At 34.8% G+C, this 15,880-nt stretch overlaps 1 protein-coding gene across 2 annotated transcripts; it reads right to left on the reverse strand.

Annotated features, from left to right (window-relative positions):
• Positions 1–1,664: 1,664 nt before the first annotated feature.
• On the reverse strand, positions 1,665–15,558 carry LOC128995391 (UV excision repair protein RAD23 homolog B). Of its 2 annotated transcripts, none has more exons than XM_054420400.1 (7): positions 15,355–15,558; positions 7,608–7,686; positions 7,007–7,178; positions 6,432–6,561; positions 4,971–5,088; positions 3,844–4,130; positions 1,665–2,244 (listed from the first exon to the last, which is right to left on the reverse strand). In XM_054420400.1, the coding sequence occupies exons 1-7, from the start codon at positions 15,418–15,420 to the stop codon at positions 2,134–2,136; spliced, it is 963 nt and encodes a 320-aa protein (XP_054276375.1). In that variant the 5' UTR covers positions 15,421–15,558; the 3' UTR covers positions 1,665–2,133. The 2 variants fall into 2 exon arrangements, with proteins under 2 accessions (XP_054276375.1, XP_054276374.1); XM_054420399.1 differs by having other exon boundaries at positions 3,844–4,136; positions 15,355–15,556.
• Between the last annotated feature and the right edge of the window lie 322 nt (positions 15,559–15,880).

Here is a 15,880-nt window from a genome sequence, read left to right on the forward strand (position 1 = left end):
GTGGCGTAACAGAAGGGCCCGCAATGCGGGGGGGGGGCCCGAGAGCTGAGGGGGCCCGCGAACCGGTGAGCGTGTAGCAGAGAGGCCCGTGAGACGAGTGGGGCCGAAAAATTGGAGTTCATTCTTATTTAAATGTACTATCAATCATTCAATAATTGTATTGAACAAGTAATAGCATTGATGTTATTAATAATATGTTGTTATCAGTTATCGTTTAATTTCGTTAGGCCTCTTCAGTGATAACGAACTAGGGTAACAAATTTAAGTGTAATAACGTGGGTCTTTGATTATTATGCAATCTTACATTCGTCACCGAGAAATATTTTACTTCTCGGTGATTTCGTACACTGCTTATGTCGTCTGCAAACATTTTGTTACTTTGGAGCCTGGAGTCATGAACGTTGGCTGGGGCTTTTAATATTGTATTATTTTACATTTTAGTTTTGTCCTAATATTGATTGTATTTTGTTAAATACAATATACTGCTACTCTACTGACTGTGTTTGTTAGCCCATATCTTATTTTACCTTACAATTAACCAATACTAAAGACATTTGTGGTAAGATAAACAAACGCTTGAAATCCATACAAAGATAAAATAAAAAAAATGCAATAGGCTATTTTAGCCTGTGATAAAAGTATGTTAATCTATTAAATTAACCAGCTTTTAGTGTATGAGTTAATTATAACCAAAGATTAAACTGACTAAATTAATACTTTAATATTTTACTTTGAAATGGCGACCATACCAATGTAGGCATTTTAAGCCATGAATTAATGGAGATGAGTGTAGGATGAGTGGCGCAACCTTTTAGTTTTGAAAGGGACTAAGGCCGACATATTCCTTAGAAAAAGCTGTTAATTAAAAGCCAATACAGCCAAAGGCAACTAGGGGGCCTAAGGGGGTTAATAGAGGAATTCGAACCACAATTTTGCCTTGTAATTAACGAATTAGTCATCTAATTATCAGGGCAATAAAAATGGATAACATATGTGATAAATTAGGCCTAAATGTAAAATCTTTAACCTCCTTGATCATTCTGATACACAGATGGAAAATAAAGTATTTTTTTTAATTTGATTTCAGAACTATTTACAAACACTGATATTGATTGTGTAACATTTCATGTACGGTAACACATTTTCATCAAACCAGGACTGAAATACTTAACACGCCCTTTTATGGAACATAACTCATAATTTAATATTTTTAATTAATATTTAATATTTTAATTTAATATTTTTTTTATAATTTATTTACTACTCTTTTTATGATTAATTTGTTTGATCATTGTATTGGTGGTCCAAAAATAACTCTGGGGGGAGGGGAAGGCGTTTGATTATGTTGTATCGGTGGTCTAAAAAAAACTCATGAGAGGGGGGCCCAAAAAATAAGTTTGCAGGGGGCCCGTAAAAATTTGTTACGCCACTGCTATCCTAACTGATATCACCCCCCCTCCCCATTTATTACAGCAATCCTGGCAAATGTCACATAAGGTAAATTTTATATTGCTGTCAAGTATGATAAGGTCGGCTACATAAGAAAAGGAAAAAATATAAAATCCAAGCAGTAAAATCACACTCACTCAAGCACAGCACTGTGGTTAATTTCATAAAAACCCCTAAAGCTTTGTACAAAATATGCGGGAAAGTAAAAACACTCATAATTCACAAAATTTACTTACAATTAATTTAATATGAAACCAAAACAATATTACAAAAGCCTTATATCAACCTTTGAGAATCCTTTTCGTATCATGGTAAACAAGAAACTCACTTTGATATTCCCAGAATCTTCAAATTCTTTAAGTTAAAACTCTGATCAAAATTCAAATGTTAGTTGAGTGAATGCAAAGTATCTCATTCATACTTTATAAACAGACAATAAAAACATGAAAAAAATCAAAATAATCCTGGCATATCCCAAAATAAAGCCAACACTAAAGTTTATTTAGCACAAACATCGTAACAAAATAGTTTCTTTAAATAATTTCTATTTGCAGACAAAATCGTGGAAGAATGATGAAGATTAGCTCAAATTTAATCAAATCGAATCGACAGGAAATTTACAAGGAATCTGTGCAGGTAAGGCGTGAGGGTTGTTTTCTTTATACAATAAATAATCTTTGCAGTTCAGTCATCCATGTTTTGAGAGAGGAGGAAGTTGGCGGCAAGGTTCTCGTTTTTCTCACACGCAAAGTACGCCTGAATCACCAGATGTTCTGGGAAACCAAGCGCTTTCAACTGTAAACAAAGTATTTATAGATAACTATTAGATCCTAATGAACAGTGCTTCTTAACTTTCTATAACCTACCATTTAATACTGTATTTGTATTTTACAACTAAAAAGTAAAGGGGTTATTTCAATAAGTTTAGTTGTTTTCTTCTTCCAAACCAGTACTGCAGTACTCTTTGTTGGTGCTATCAAATGTGACTATCATAAGTACTGTTAGAACTCTGGATTTTGAAAAAAATAAACAGATTTTCCATAGTTTTAAAAGTTAGGTAAATGACTGCTAGGGGGTCTGCAGTCTCTGATATCTTAGGGTTGAATGAAGCCATCAGTTGGCCCGAGGGATTGGTTTGGGCCAAAAAAAGATTAGTTTTTTTTTATTCTGACCATAGAATATGTACTTGATTTCACCATGACCTGTGGTTTTGTCGCTATCATAGGAGATGATAATATTGCTGTGACCGATGATAATGATACGTATACCGAAGAGCTTCTGATACGTATTAAGTATAGATGTACACATTATTTATAAACAGTATGCACATGTTTTTGACGTATGGACAATAACAAAAACCTATTTCCTGCTGGTAAGAGCTCTTCCCTCGAGCACGGACTTGCAGTCCATTCGGGGGAATACTATTCTTACCCTAATAATGTATTCCTGTATTAATAAAGGTGAATAAAGTGATTTTTGATTTGATTTGATATAGATTTTAATTTTAGTTTGTTTTTATTTTTGAGCTGTTCCTAAAAATAATTTTGTTTAAGTAGTTCCCGTAAGTATAGATACATTTCTTCATTTTTGCTTGATACCCTTTTGACAAAGTTTATTCATTAAACAAACATTTATTTAATATTTTGAAAATGTTTCATTAATATATAGTATATTAATGAAACTATACTTTACGTACTATGAAGCTATAAGTAAAGTGCTCCAGAAACTATAAAAAAGTCATTTGACATTTTTACTAAGAAACACTTATATATTTTTAAAATATTACTTTTCAAGGGAATTCAAACTTTTTGGCCTGAACCGATTTTAGCCCGAGACCTGAGGATCACTGTTTACTCGATCTGACCCGAAAAAAAAAGTCTGACCTGCAGACCCATACTATCAAACGGTGAGTTGTGGCATTTATGACAATAGGATTTGTCATTTCAGAATCATCCAGCCAAAAAGAAAATACCAGCCATATTCATATTATATTTGCAGAAAGTTATTGGTTGGTTAAAGATTAATATCACATGTCATATATTTCTTTAAATTATTGCCATCACTCTGGCAATAGCTTAACTGAAATTTACTAATTCTAAGTGGTTACTTTAACTTCTGTCAACAATTAAATTCTTGGCTAATCCAAAATCTTAAAACACAGAAATAAAATGCCTTGTTTGGTTTAAATTAAACAGAGGATTGGTTGGGACTATGTTATTGAGCAGACCCCTGCCTCCCTAGTTTACACGCTACATGTGGCTGGTGCCCAGGGATGAGGTCTGCCCTCAGTCAATCAACCATGATGATGATGTGCGTTTTTGCTCAATACACAACAGCGTTCAATTATGACTTTTCTTCTCCCATTTCAACCAACCAGAAAAAATGAAAACATACCCTCTCAATGGCCTCCTTGTCTTGGGGAGTGACAGGGACGGCTGTAGGAGGCATGGCTGCGGCGGGAGGAGCAGTTCCGGTGCCCCCACCGCCACCTTGGGGCTCATTGAGCATTCGCACAAAAGCCTCCTGGTTCTGAGAGATGAGCTGCAGCAGCGCCGGATTGGTCTGTCCGATCTGCTGTAGAACTGCGTTCAGGAGGTCGGGGTTCTGCTGCACCACAGAGCGCATCTGTTGGAACTGAGGTTGCGACCTGAGGAACGCCAGTGGCTCCTCTCCGGGCTCACCTGCGACTGAAAGATTCATTGTGTAGCCGCTTAACAAACTCATGGTTCACATTTTTATAGATTAGAGTAAAAAAACTTAATATCCGTGGTCTTCAGGCAATGGCTGGGACAACTGAGTTTAAAGATACATCAACTGTGTAGGAGTCAAGTCAACCTGAAGAATGCATAATACATAAGGGCCGAAATGTTGGTAAATAGAAGTAGCCTATTTCATAAATTTAGACACGGTTGTCGCTCAAATATCACTAGGAGGCCTATCCATGAAGATCACAAATCACTTTCTTTGTGCTATCACATATGGAGACAGTGATGATGTCCACATTACTTCGGGAAATGATCATCGAAACGATATCACCGCGATAACATTGTGATAAATGCACATAGCATCAAATTTATGATTGCTTAAGTTAATACATTAGAGTACCTCTTATCCGAACTAACTGGGGCCAGACCCTGTTTGGATTAGTGGAAATTCGGAATATGCAGACATTGTGATCACGGATGATGTTCACAGTTGTCTAAATAGGATCAAAACATTAGATTACATTTTGAAAAAAGATTTGTGACAGAAAAACTGTTTACATGGCATTACATAAAATTCATTAAGTTATATAACAAATCTTAAGTCTATTTAAATTCCAAGCTCACACAATTACTTTAAATTCAATTTAGTGACTTCCCTGGTGAGATCAATGACTTCTGTGACCTCCAAAGTAAAACTCAGTGGGGCAACAAGCAAGTAATAGGGAATTTGAGAAGTTACCAATGACTGTCTGGAAAACAAAACAGTCTCTAAGGAACAAATGAAAAACAATGACAAATATGATGAACATCTTGTACCTGCAGGTGGCGAGTCTTCATCAGCTGGCCCGTTGTCTGTGTCTGCTGGTATTCCGGTCAGCAAGTACTCCACAGCTCTGTCTGGGTTGTTATAACTCGCTCTAAGTGCTGCTTCTACCTAAACACAGACAATAAGTATGAACATACATTAGGATTCATTGAAGGGGTAGCTCTTGATGAATGCAGAGCACTAATCAACTCACTCACTAAACATGAAGCTCTTCCATGATGAATTGTTTATTCTCTTTACATCATTTTTTAATTATCAAAGTCAGCAGAGAGGCATTGGATCAATTTTTAGAAACACATTATTATAGTGATTTGAATGAACACCTTGAGATTTCCATTGTATATTGAATATCGAAGTAGACATCTCATTTATATGGACCAGCTGTCGTAGATTTTTTTTTATTAAAAAAGGACATAGTTGTGTAAGCCAGTCACAGAATGTGCTAGGGTCGTGCAAGCCAGTCACAGAATGCACTAGGGCTTAAAATTCTATTTTCTACCTTATTTTTTGGATACTGAACAAGTTGATTGGTCATAACAGAATTGCTATAGCTCACTAAAAGTCATTCCATTTGTTTTAATTGGTTAAAAAGTTTGTGTACTCGACAAAAATCAGTAATTTTGATCAGCACAATCTGATGGTGGCTCAAATCAACTGCGGCGATTTTGATTTTAAACTGGCGAAAACTTTAACATGGGGATGGAATGTATAGTTGTATCAATAGTCAAAGGAATTTTTTTAGTGAGAATCTATGATTGGTAAGGAAGCTGAGTACATATCTGAGAAATTGAGTTTGGTCTATTTAATACGGTTGATGTTAAATGGAATTATCTATGATATAAATTCTTCAATTATAGTCTGTTCACAAAATTTAGGCGGTATGAGGGAAAGTTACCACTTTTTAGTTTCCTTTTTTTGATGTTGCAGCTGATTGGTGGATTCAATAAATGTATGTTTATATTTACTTGTTACCTCAGCTGTTGAACTATGGTTTTAAATATATGGTGAAGTGGAGGGAATAGATTTTGTGTCCGAAAACCACCTAAATTTTGTGAACTGAGTATGAGAATTTAGTAGTGTTGATCAAATATTACTACATATGAAAGCAAACTTAATAATGTAATTCTCTTTTTAAAATGAAATTTTTTACTTTCATAAACTTTTACTGATAAACACCGGATTTGAAAATGTTTAATCACGCCAAGGACAAATTTATATGGGTCAGACAAACTGTCCACATCCTATGAAAGTTGATTAGCAGTAAATGCGACACTGGATAAAAAAATCTCAAAAATCTGTTTTGAAGTACCACAATTGAATTGAGGTTCATCAGAAAAACACCCAGCCACTAATATTGTAGTTTAACACTTTCGCCTTTCAAAATGTTTAGGTACATAGGTCGTTAGTACTGGTACCGAGGAGGGAACTAAGTTTGTACACACTGTACATACCTGATCTCTGTCATATCCCATGTCTACAATATTCTGCACCATAGTGTTGTACTCCTCACCCATTAACAAAGCTGATTCTGCGGCAGAGATGTTAGCCGGAGGTACTGCCTCCGCCCTAGCCTCAGCTGGTCTAAATACAAATTTTACTGTTAACTTTTGAAAACACCAACTGGTAAACACACATAAATTTACGGTTTTGAGATGGAGGCCTAGCTACAGCAGTGTGTCGGATATCTGATTTTCACTTGGGTTACCTGCATTTGCTCTCACAGGCCCCAACTCAATCCTCTCACTGCCCTCCCAAAGATACCCGACTGGCTTCAGACACCTATGTTTGACTGTACTTTCTGATTATTTTAGAGAGCTGCATATAACCATTTACTATTTATAAAAGTAGACACCCATTTCCCATGGTGAAGTTGTAGCCAATTTCAGAATGAAAATTAATTTAGTTGGATTTAGTCACTGACAGGGTGTGCCAATAAAGAATAGCCTATGCATTAAAATAATGATTAATATTCTGTAGGATAAAAGATCAAATCAATACATTACAACTGTACAAGTCTTGTACCAACCTGTCCTCGCTAGGCCTAGACTCAGGCTCGGGTTGCGCAGGCGGGGCTGTAGGATCAGCGGGGCCAGTGCTGGGGGTTGGGGCTGACTTAGGCTTTGACACCATCACTACGATAAACTTCTTCTCGTCAATATTGTATTCACTAATTGGGGATTCATCTGTGAGAATTTTACCTGCAAACATGATAAGTCATTTTAGTTCAAATTTAAGGTTTTTTTCCATTTCACCTGTGTTGAAGACTAAATCAAACAATTAAGTACAGATATATACTAGGCCTACATCTTTCATGGTTGGCGGAGTTATTCGTTTGTACTTATATTTTGTTCGTATTGTTTATGTGTTGTATCCAATATTTAGAGACAACCTCCATGGCCAGGAACCTGAGTATTTACTCACAAGTTCCAAAAACAATGCAGAGGATAGTGTGATTGAGTAAAAAAACTTGGAAATTTGCTAATCCAAGGGATAAAGAGGTTATTCAATCAAGCAGTTAAGTGTTAGTTTTCCCCATGGAGGAGGAAAAACTTTGTTTTCATAACAATTGTGCACATTAAATTAATTCTCTAATATGTTAATTCCTAAAATTAGAAGAAAATACTCACCGGCATAGATAAGTCGTTGATTAGCAGCTGGGTAGTCTTTTCCCTTCTCAGCTTGTATTCGCTCCTTCAGATCTTTAATCTGAAAAAGGCCAAAGAAGGTTAAAAACAAAAACTGTTGAAATTCCTACATTTTTTTTATCAGTTCAACAATAGGCCTAAATTAGGCCTACATGAAAAGCAAGAGCATGGCCGATTTTTATTAGGATAATTGTAAAAGGTATTGTACATGAGGACGAATCTCAATCCTGCCAATTGATTGATTGATTGAAAGACGATCCTGACAAACAGGAGAAGACACGACAAGGCATTTGTTGGTGGAAAGCAAGGGGGTGGTCCAGGATGGGCTGGAATCAAGTTTAAAGGTTCCCAATAGATCTTTTTCCAACAGTCACCCAACAAAGTTGGCTTCCTTGTACTGTTTATAGTACAGAAAGCTGCTAATTGCTGCATATTTATAACTTTGCTGTACGGTTTATACTTTGTCGTACGGTTTATACTTTGCCGCACATCAGGATTCCAACGAAACAACACAAAACAGCGTGGTTCTATTATGCACATAATCCGTGTACGCTTGAAAATAGGTTGGCAACACTTAAAAATATTAATACTATGAGCAACTGATTGACTATTATAATTACGATTTAACCTGTCATTTCGTGTTTATAGTTTCGGTATTTCTGAACTTTTCTTTTAAACGTTTTTAAAACATTCCTACGATCTTAATAAACAAGAAAATACCTTTAAAGCATTTTTTTAGACGCGGAAACCACTTCAAATTACAAAAACATACGGAACTATATCCTCAAAACGCGGAGCACATTTCTTGCCGAGGAAAAATAGCGGAGTGATACGGACCGGGTACTACTTTCTCTAGGGCACCTATTTGTGTTGCCAGCTGAACCTAAAAACGTGTTGTATAATGTTTGAAAGACTAATTATTATTTATATGTTTTATAGTGACTGTAGGAAAAATATAAGGTGTAACACGAGTGCAAAAGGCCTTTGCTGCACTCCAGATCATTCGTAAACATTTGTGTGCAGCAAAGTGCCACTTTGCCCACTAGTTACACAAATAACTATTTCATCACACTATTTGGTTTTAATGGACTTTCCACATATGAATTTAGTCCTGAAAACAACTGTTTGCTGCCTGCTTTATAAAGTAGGGTTTCATTATCTACTATTGTACTGTAATACACTTTTACCGGACACCAGCTGATTACAATCGGCAATGAGTGTTATAAACAAAAACATAACCTTACTTAGAAGTTATGAGTAGTGATTGAAGTCCTTTATTCAGTTCAAGTCAGTTCTCTTCGTTTTATTCCTAAAAACAAACCTAACCATGATCCTTGGTATTAAGTAAGGTTTTTCTTGGATTCAATGAATGCAGCATTCAAAAAATATTTCATTCCAGAACAGAACATATCTCTCGACGAATCAATGATAGGCATGAAGAATAGGTTTGTTTATATCAAGTACATGCCCAACAAGCACCATGCCAGATTCGGTATCAAAAAGTTTTAAATTTGCGACAGCAAGACTGGGTATGTTTTACATACTGAACTTTGTCCTGGCAAGGGCTTTTTAGAAGGCCAAGATGGAAATGACCCTTTTACTCAAAAGGTAATTATGCATTTGATGAGAAAGTGTAGTTTGTTGGGAAAGGGATACCGGATACCATTTGTTCATGGACAATTACTATACTATGTTACCGGTGACACAAAAGTTATTAGATCACAAAACATACCTAACTGGCACAGTAAATAAAAAAGCAAAAGATCTTTCAAAAAAGGTAATTGAAACTAAATTAGAACCCTTGCAAAGCATTTATTTCAGGAAAAAGACATTTTATTGGTAGGTTACAAGCAGAAAGAAAAACGGAAACCTGCCTATTTGATTACTACTGGCTGTTACGCTAAAGACGACATTGTAACGAGTAAGAGTGGGAGACAAGCATGTACCGGGTAAGCCAATCCTAATCCATAAGTACAACCTAAACATGGGGGGAGTACTCTCAAAAGATAGCCTACCATGTATAGGTATAGGTACTATGTATAGGTTCCAGGCAAGCAAAAAAATACTGGAAGAAAATTTATGACAACATTATGGACATGGCACTTTTTGACGCATGGATTCTCTATTCCAAAAATACCGACAAGCCATGAATAGGCATGACTTTATTGTAAGTATAATAGAGTCTCTAGTTGAGGGGGATGAAGTTCCTGTCCAGCAAAATGAGAACCCCATGCCTGGCCCTGGAGGGGATATCGGCCATATACTTACTTGGCTTCCAGGTGTAAAACTCCGTAGATGTGTTGTGTGTGCTGCTGAAGGCAAAAAGTCTACAAGCCATTTTTACTGCCCAGGTTGCAATGTGGGAGTACATCCAGCCTGTTTCCACAAAATGAACCACTTTTGGAGACCAACTAATAGAGGGAGGCCTTGTTTGCATGACAGGGCAGCAGCGGGAAGTCATTCTGACTAGTTTCGCGCTGACTCTGACTTAGTATAAGTTGAATAATATTTTATGACATTTTCAAGTTTTATTTGGATGTTTTATGTAAATAGATTTTATTTATAGCATAAGGAAGTAAAATGTTTGGGTGAAAAAATGACTTTTAGAACAAAATGAGAAGATAATAAATGGGAGAATAATCTAGACAAGATGAAAACAAAATAGCCTACAGTGATTTTTAGCCCAAGCGCCCAATTTGTTTTTTGCCTCTCAGATACTCTTACGGGTCATTCCATATGAAATCAACCAATACAAAATTATTTTCAACCTGACCATCTTGGATTTTGATGAAATTTTGCATACTAGTAGTATTTTAAGTCCTGAATCCAAATATGTTTTTTTTTTTTTACTATCTTTTATAGTTTTTACGATAAAAATATTTCAAAATGGTAAAAATTGGCGTTTTTTACCCTGCGAGCAAATCGAAAATATTGTCTAGGATGAGTTCTATTGGTCCCATCAAGTTGTACAATGGCTCATTTTAAAGATGATTCAAATTCCTTTAATCTGATACCAAACTCAACCTACTTTGGTAAAAATTAATATTTTTTGAAAATTTCAAAACATGTTTTTGGAAAAAAATTGAAGATAGTGTTTTTTGAAAAATTTGAAAATTACATATGTTAAAGAATGTAATCTAGTAAGCACACTATAAAATTTTCAAAGTGGGATGTTAATGGGATCAGCAGTTATGATAAAAATACTTGACTATGGTTCACTGTTTCCAAGCATTTTGGTCGCATACAGCGTGTAAGTACTAATGTAAATGTATCATTAAATAAGAGTCAATTAATTATATGATTAGAATTAAAAAGATCTGCCTATATTTGAATTTTATATGACATGTTTTGCTAATACAAACTAAATCTAGCAAATAAACAACATTATTCAAGTTAACGGAGTTGCCGTCAACCTTTGAACATGGGGAACTTTGAACAAACTTTCCACTTTTCATATTTTATTTTTTTTCATATTAATTTTATCATTAAATGATAATGTTTACTAGTGTACCTGTTGTTCGAATTCGAGCAATTGCTAAGTATTACAGGTGTTATTTTAAAACGAATGACAGTCATAATTTCTGATGACTTAAATATATTCGACTCAAAGATTATGGAAATATTCAGGTGAACATTTCATTTCAACCAAGTCAGTAAATGTTTGTAGCTAACTCCTCGTTCCCACCACCACTCCTGGCTTAAGTCTGGGACTTATTAGCCAGGCCAATTCCCGTGAAAATCTTCTTTCTTTTTAGGCTTCAGCCACTTTCAATCCTCGTCCAGACACATTATGTGTCCAAAAGCCTAACAGCATGACTCCCTTACTCATATCACCCTGAGCGACAGGGATCATTGAGATTCGCTCTAACCTTTCCTCTCCCCTTCATGGGCTAGTTTTCATTCCTTTTCTTTCTTTTTATCCTATTTCCCTAGCTACTTATATAAACGTGTTCTTTTATTTGCTTCATTGCCACTCGTCATGTTTTATTTTCTCATCTATACCTAGACCTTTCTTTTCTAAGACTTATTCCTGTTTTCTCCTATTTGTATCCTGAAGTGAACAATTTATAAATACGTGACTCGTGGTTTTTATTTCTCCACATCTACATCATTGAGATTCGCTCTAACCTTTCCTCTCCCCTTCATGGGCTAGTTTTCATTCCTTTTCTTTCTTTTTATCCTATTTCCCTAGCTACTTATATAAACGTGTTCTTTTATTTGCTTCATTGCCACTCATCATGTTTTATTTTCTCATCTATACCTAGACCTTTCTTTTCTAAGACTTATTCCTGTTTTCTCCTTTTTGTATCCTGAAGTGAACAATTTATAAATACGTGACTCGTGGTTTTTATTTCTACACATCTACATACTTCCTCTTCCACCAGGTGAAACCTCCACAAATTCGCCTTAAAACTTTCCTTGTCCTGTGACAAACTGAGTTCATAATGGCCCATCTCCCAATCTTGTTCCAGTCTCTTTCTGTTGTAGGTATATATCCAAACGTTTACCTTTAAAACGTTAACATAAATCACTCTGCTCCCAATGCATTTGCCACTCATCTAATATCTCCTCTCTTCTGTTTCCGATGTAGTCCTACCTGCCTCCTTGTCTTCCATAATCAACAGATTATGCAGCAATTATCCAACGGTCCTAAATTGAATGTGAAATCTTCAGGCGGCTGTTGGTTATCATCGACAATAGTATTATTTGTATTTTGTTCGCGTCTACCAGTTAAAGTTTGTCGGCCTCCTCCTATTGGCTGTCCTGGTCGACGTCTTGTAGTCTCCATTATGTCAAACGTTTTTTTGGTTGTTTTGATTTTGTGCAAATAAATACTGGTTTAAAACAGTGAAACATCAATCTTTTCAACTAGGCTAATCTAATAAATCCTTATATAGCATATGTCTCCAACTTTAGTATAACCAGCTGTTTCAAATATTAGTGTCAATTTTAAAGTACTCATCTGTTCAAATGTAAACAAACATTTTCTCCCTAAGAATAACATAGGAACTTTGAAGGCCACTGGGGCAGAGCCCTGATGGAATTTCAAAGTTTTTTTTGTTTGATGGCAAAACTACATGCTAAGATCTTTCTAATGACACCTTGTACATGGTGATCGGTAGCACCATCTCTCCAAAACAATTATGACAAAAATATGCCTAGCGTATTAAATATATAGATTATATTTTACTAGGCTATTCCCAGATAAATACTCTACTTAAAAAAAATATTTAATAGTGCACACTATGGTTCTACAAAAAATGAAAAATACTTTATTAATATTTTAGTGAAAAATAAAGTATTTTTCATTTATTGTAGAACCATAGTATGCACTATTAAATATTTTTTTAAGTAGAGTATTCATATGGGAATAGTAAAATATAATAAACATTATCATTTAAAGATAGGCCTAAAATTAATATGAAAAAAGAATAAAAAATATGAAAAGGGGAAAGTTTATTCAAAGTAGCCCCCATGTTCAAAGGTTGACGGCAACTCTGTTAACTTGAATACTGTAATGTTAAGTTTATTTGCTAGATTTAGTTTATATTATAGCAAAACATGTCATATAAAATTTGAATATATAGGCAGATCTTTTTAATTCTAATCATATAATTATTTGACTCTTATTTCATGATACATTTCGGTTAGTACCTACTTACACGTTGTATGCGCCAAAATGCTTGGAAACAGTGAACCATAGTCAAGTATTTGTATCATAACTGCTGATCCCATTATCATCCCACTTTGAAATTTTTATAGTGTACGTGTACCTACTTACTAGATTACATTCTTTAACATATATATGTAATTTTCAAATTTTTCAAAAATCACTAGGCCTATCTTAATTTTTTTTTTAAACAGGCTATTTTGAAATTTAAAAAAAAAATTAATTTTTACCAAGTAGGTTGAGTTTGGTATCAGAAAGGCATTTGAATCCTCTTTAAAATGAGCCATTGTACAACTTGATGGGACCAATAGAACTCATCCTAGACAATATTTTAGATTTGCGCGCACGGTAAAAAAAATGTCATCAAAATCTAAGATGGTCAGGTTGAAAGCCTAGTTGATTTGATATGGAATGACCCTAACATTTAAACTATAAGTAAGTGTTGTACATAATTCTTTTCAGCATAAAATTGTGCTTCTTTTATATGTAATATGAAGTCCCTATGTAATGTCAGTCTTGAAGTGCAATATATGTCACCTAAGATTAAAAATACCTGGTAGGGTCTATCGTGTTTGTCATTAAAATTGTCCTTGATCTAGGCTATACAGAATACAAAAGGATATATAATATGTTGGTGTTATTGGTAATAAATAACTTAAGTTATAAATTATATGTTACTAAATATAACGCAAAACTGCCCTAAAACCCATAGCGTTTTGGACAAAAATGGTCAGCAGATCTAGGGTTAACCCATTGGGGAAGGAATTAATCCGCTACCAGCAGCACCCTCTGGCGGCAATTAATTTTACCGAATTTGTAGACTTTAACTCTAACTGCTATAGAAAGAAAACCTTAAGTAATAAATTAATAATTATTTCACCGTTTTGTTCACAGTAAAATTGTCTACAGAAAAGTGATAATTGGATAGTCAAAGTTCTAAACAAAAAAAAATATATATATATAAAGATTATAAAAATAAAAATTTTAAAAACAATATTTTGAAAGAAAACTTGATAAGGCCTATACAAATTCCAAGATTAATCCAGACACCAAATAACACTACGATTATAAAGGTCAATCGATTCCCTACGTAGAAAAATCAAAAGTTGTGTACTTTTATAAGTAGTAACATTTTTAAAAAATTGTTTGTTTACCTTACCACAGCTGATTTTTGGTGATATGTGGTTACCATGGCAACACAAAATTGTTTGTTATTCGCTAAAATAAATGTGTAAATACGCAAATCAAGAAGCAAGATATTTATAAACATTATAATAGTAAGAAGAAACAAAAAGGGCGAAAAATAATAATAACTAAATAAAAAATGGCGGTGACACGAGCGGCTCTCGTAAGACGGCATCCGGGCCTGCAGCGGCCGTACGAGTAACGCTCGTAAGTCGGCGCCAATGGGTTAATAACCTTGTTTATTATGAAGCCAAGCCTACTTTAACTTAATTCATTGGTACCTATATTCCTAAGTAACTTAGCCTATCCCCAAAAAACACCTATCAGGACAATCGAGTCCTGAGTTTGTCGATGGTCCCCTGTATGTAGTCTAAGTTACTGCACTAAAACCAGTCTACTTAACATAAAACCTCAAATAATGCCTAATGCTTTTGTGAATGAATGTGAGGTTAAGATTTATCATTCGTATTAATGACTTTTTTACATCGGTGACTCTGCAGCACAACAGCTTAAAAAAGCTACCTATCTGAATTACCCTACTGAAGTCATCAGTTGCTAGAAAAATAAAGACTAACTCATAGGCCTAAGAGAGTGAAATTGAGTAAAACGTGAAATTCACTAGGCCTAGCCTACTTTTGTTTTTAACCATAAAAGGCCATCCTTCTAATCCCTCTTGCTCACTCAATTCATGTAAACAATAACAATGACGGAATTAGTAAAATTTGAAATCGATGGCGATAGATCACTAAAAATAAGTGAATAGCCTAAGTGCTCACGAACGCATAACTTAATGATGTTTCTTGATCAATTTCAATGTCAGGCTCTACTTGAAACAGCCATGGTGTTTTAGGCTAAAAGTTAACTAGTACTTACGGTCTGAGAAGGGTCGATGTCAACTTGAAAGGTTTGCTGTTGAAGATTTTTAAGTGTGATCAGCATTATTTACAGTTTTACAAAATACTTTAAGCAGTAATAAAACAAAAAGAAGGGTCGATTTTGAACTTTCGACAGTGATAAAGCAGTTAACAGAGCGACATTTTCCGACTCAACGAAACGACTCAACTTTGTTTTTGTTCACCAGTGCCTTTACAATATTGTAGAAAAGTATTAATGTTTCTAGCTCCTATATGTATGAGTTCTTAGGTACACAATAATTAATAATTACACTTCGGGTTGTAATATTTTCACACAAACATTTAAATGATTATCTACAGGACTAAAGTGCTCATTAGTTAACTTAATGCGGTTTACTACTGTATTATGAATTAAGATCTCTTTCAAGTATCACCATTGATTATACTATTTTTCTGGATTTTATTTGGTCCTAGGCGGACGCCAGCGCAGATGTTGATTAGCCTATGACGCTAGATACGAGCACGGAATTGTTTTTCACGTTAAT

The sequence above is a fragment of the Macrosteles quadrilineatus genome, unplaced genomic scaffold (assembly GCF_028750875.1).
Source record: "Macrosteles quadrilineatus isolate MER2022 unplaced genomic scaffold, UCM_ALF_1.0 Scaffold_5__1_contigs__length_97177068, whole genome shotgun sequence".
NCBI classification, from domain to species: domain Eukaryota; kingdom Metazoa; phylum Arthropoda; class Insecta; order Hemiptera; family Cicadellidae; genus Macrosteles; species Macrosteles quadrilineatus.

Coding starts and splice junctions, on each gene's coding strand:
- LOC128995391 (XM_054420399.1), bottom strand. CDS start 15,420: ATGCTGATCACACTTAAAAATCTTCAACAGCAAACCTTTCAAGTTGAC. Junction 7,687..15,354: donor ACATCGACCCTTCTCAGACC/GTAAGTACTAGT, acceptor GGCCTTTTTCAG/ATTAAAGATCTGAAGGAGCG. Junction 5,089..6,431: donor TGGGATATGACAGAGATCAG/GTATGTACAGTG, acceptor GTCTGTGTTTAG/GTAGAAGCAGCACTTAGAGC.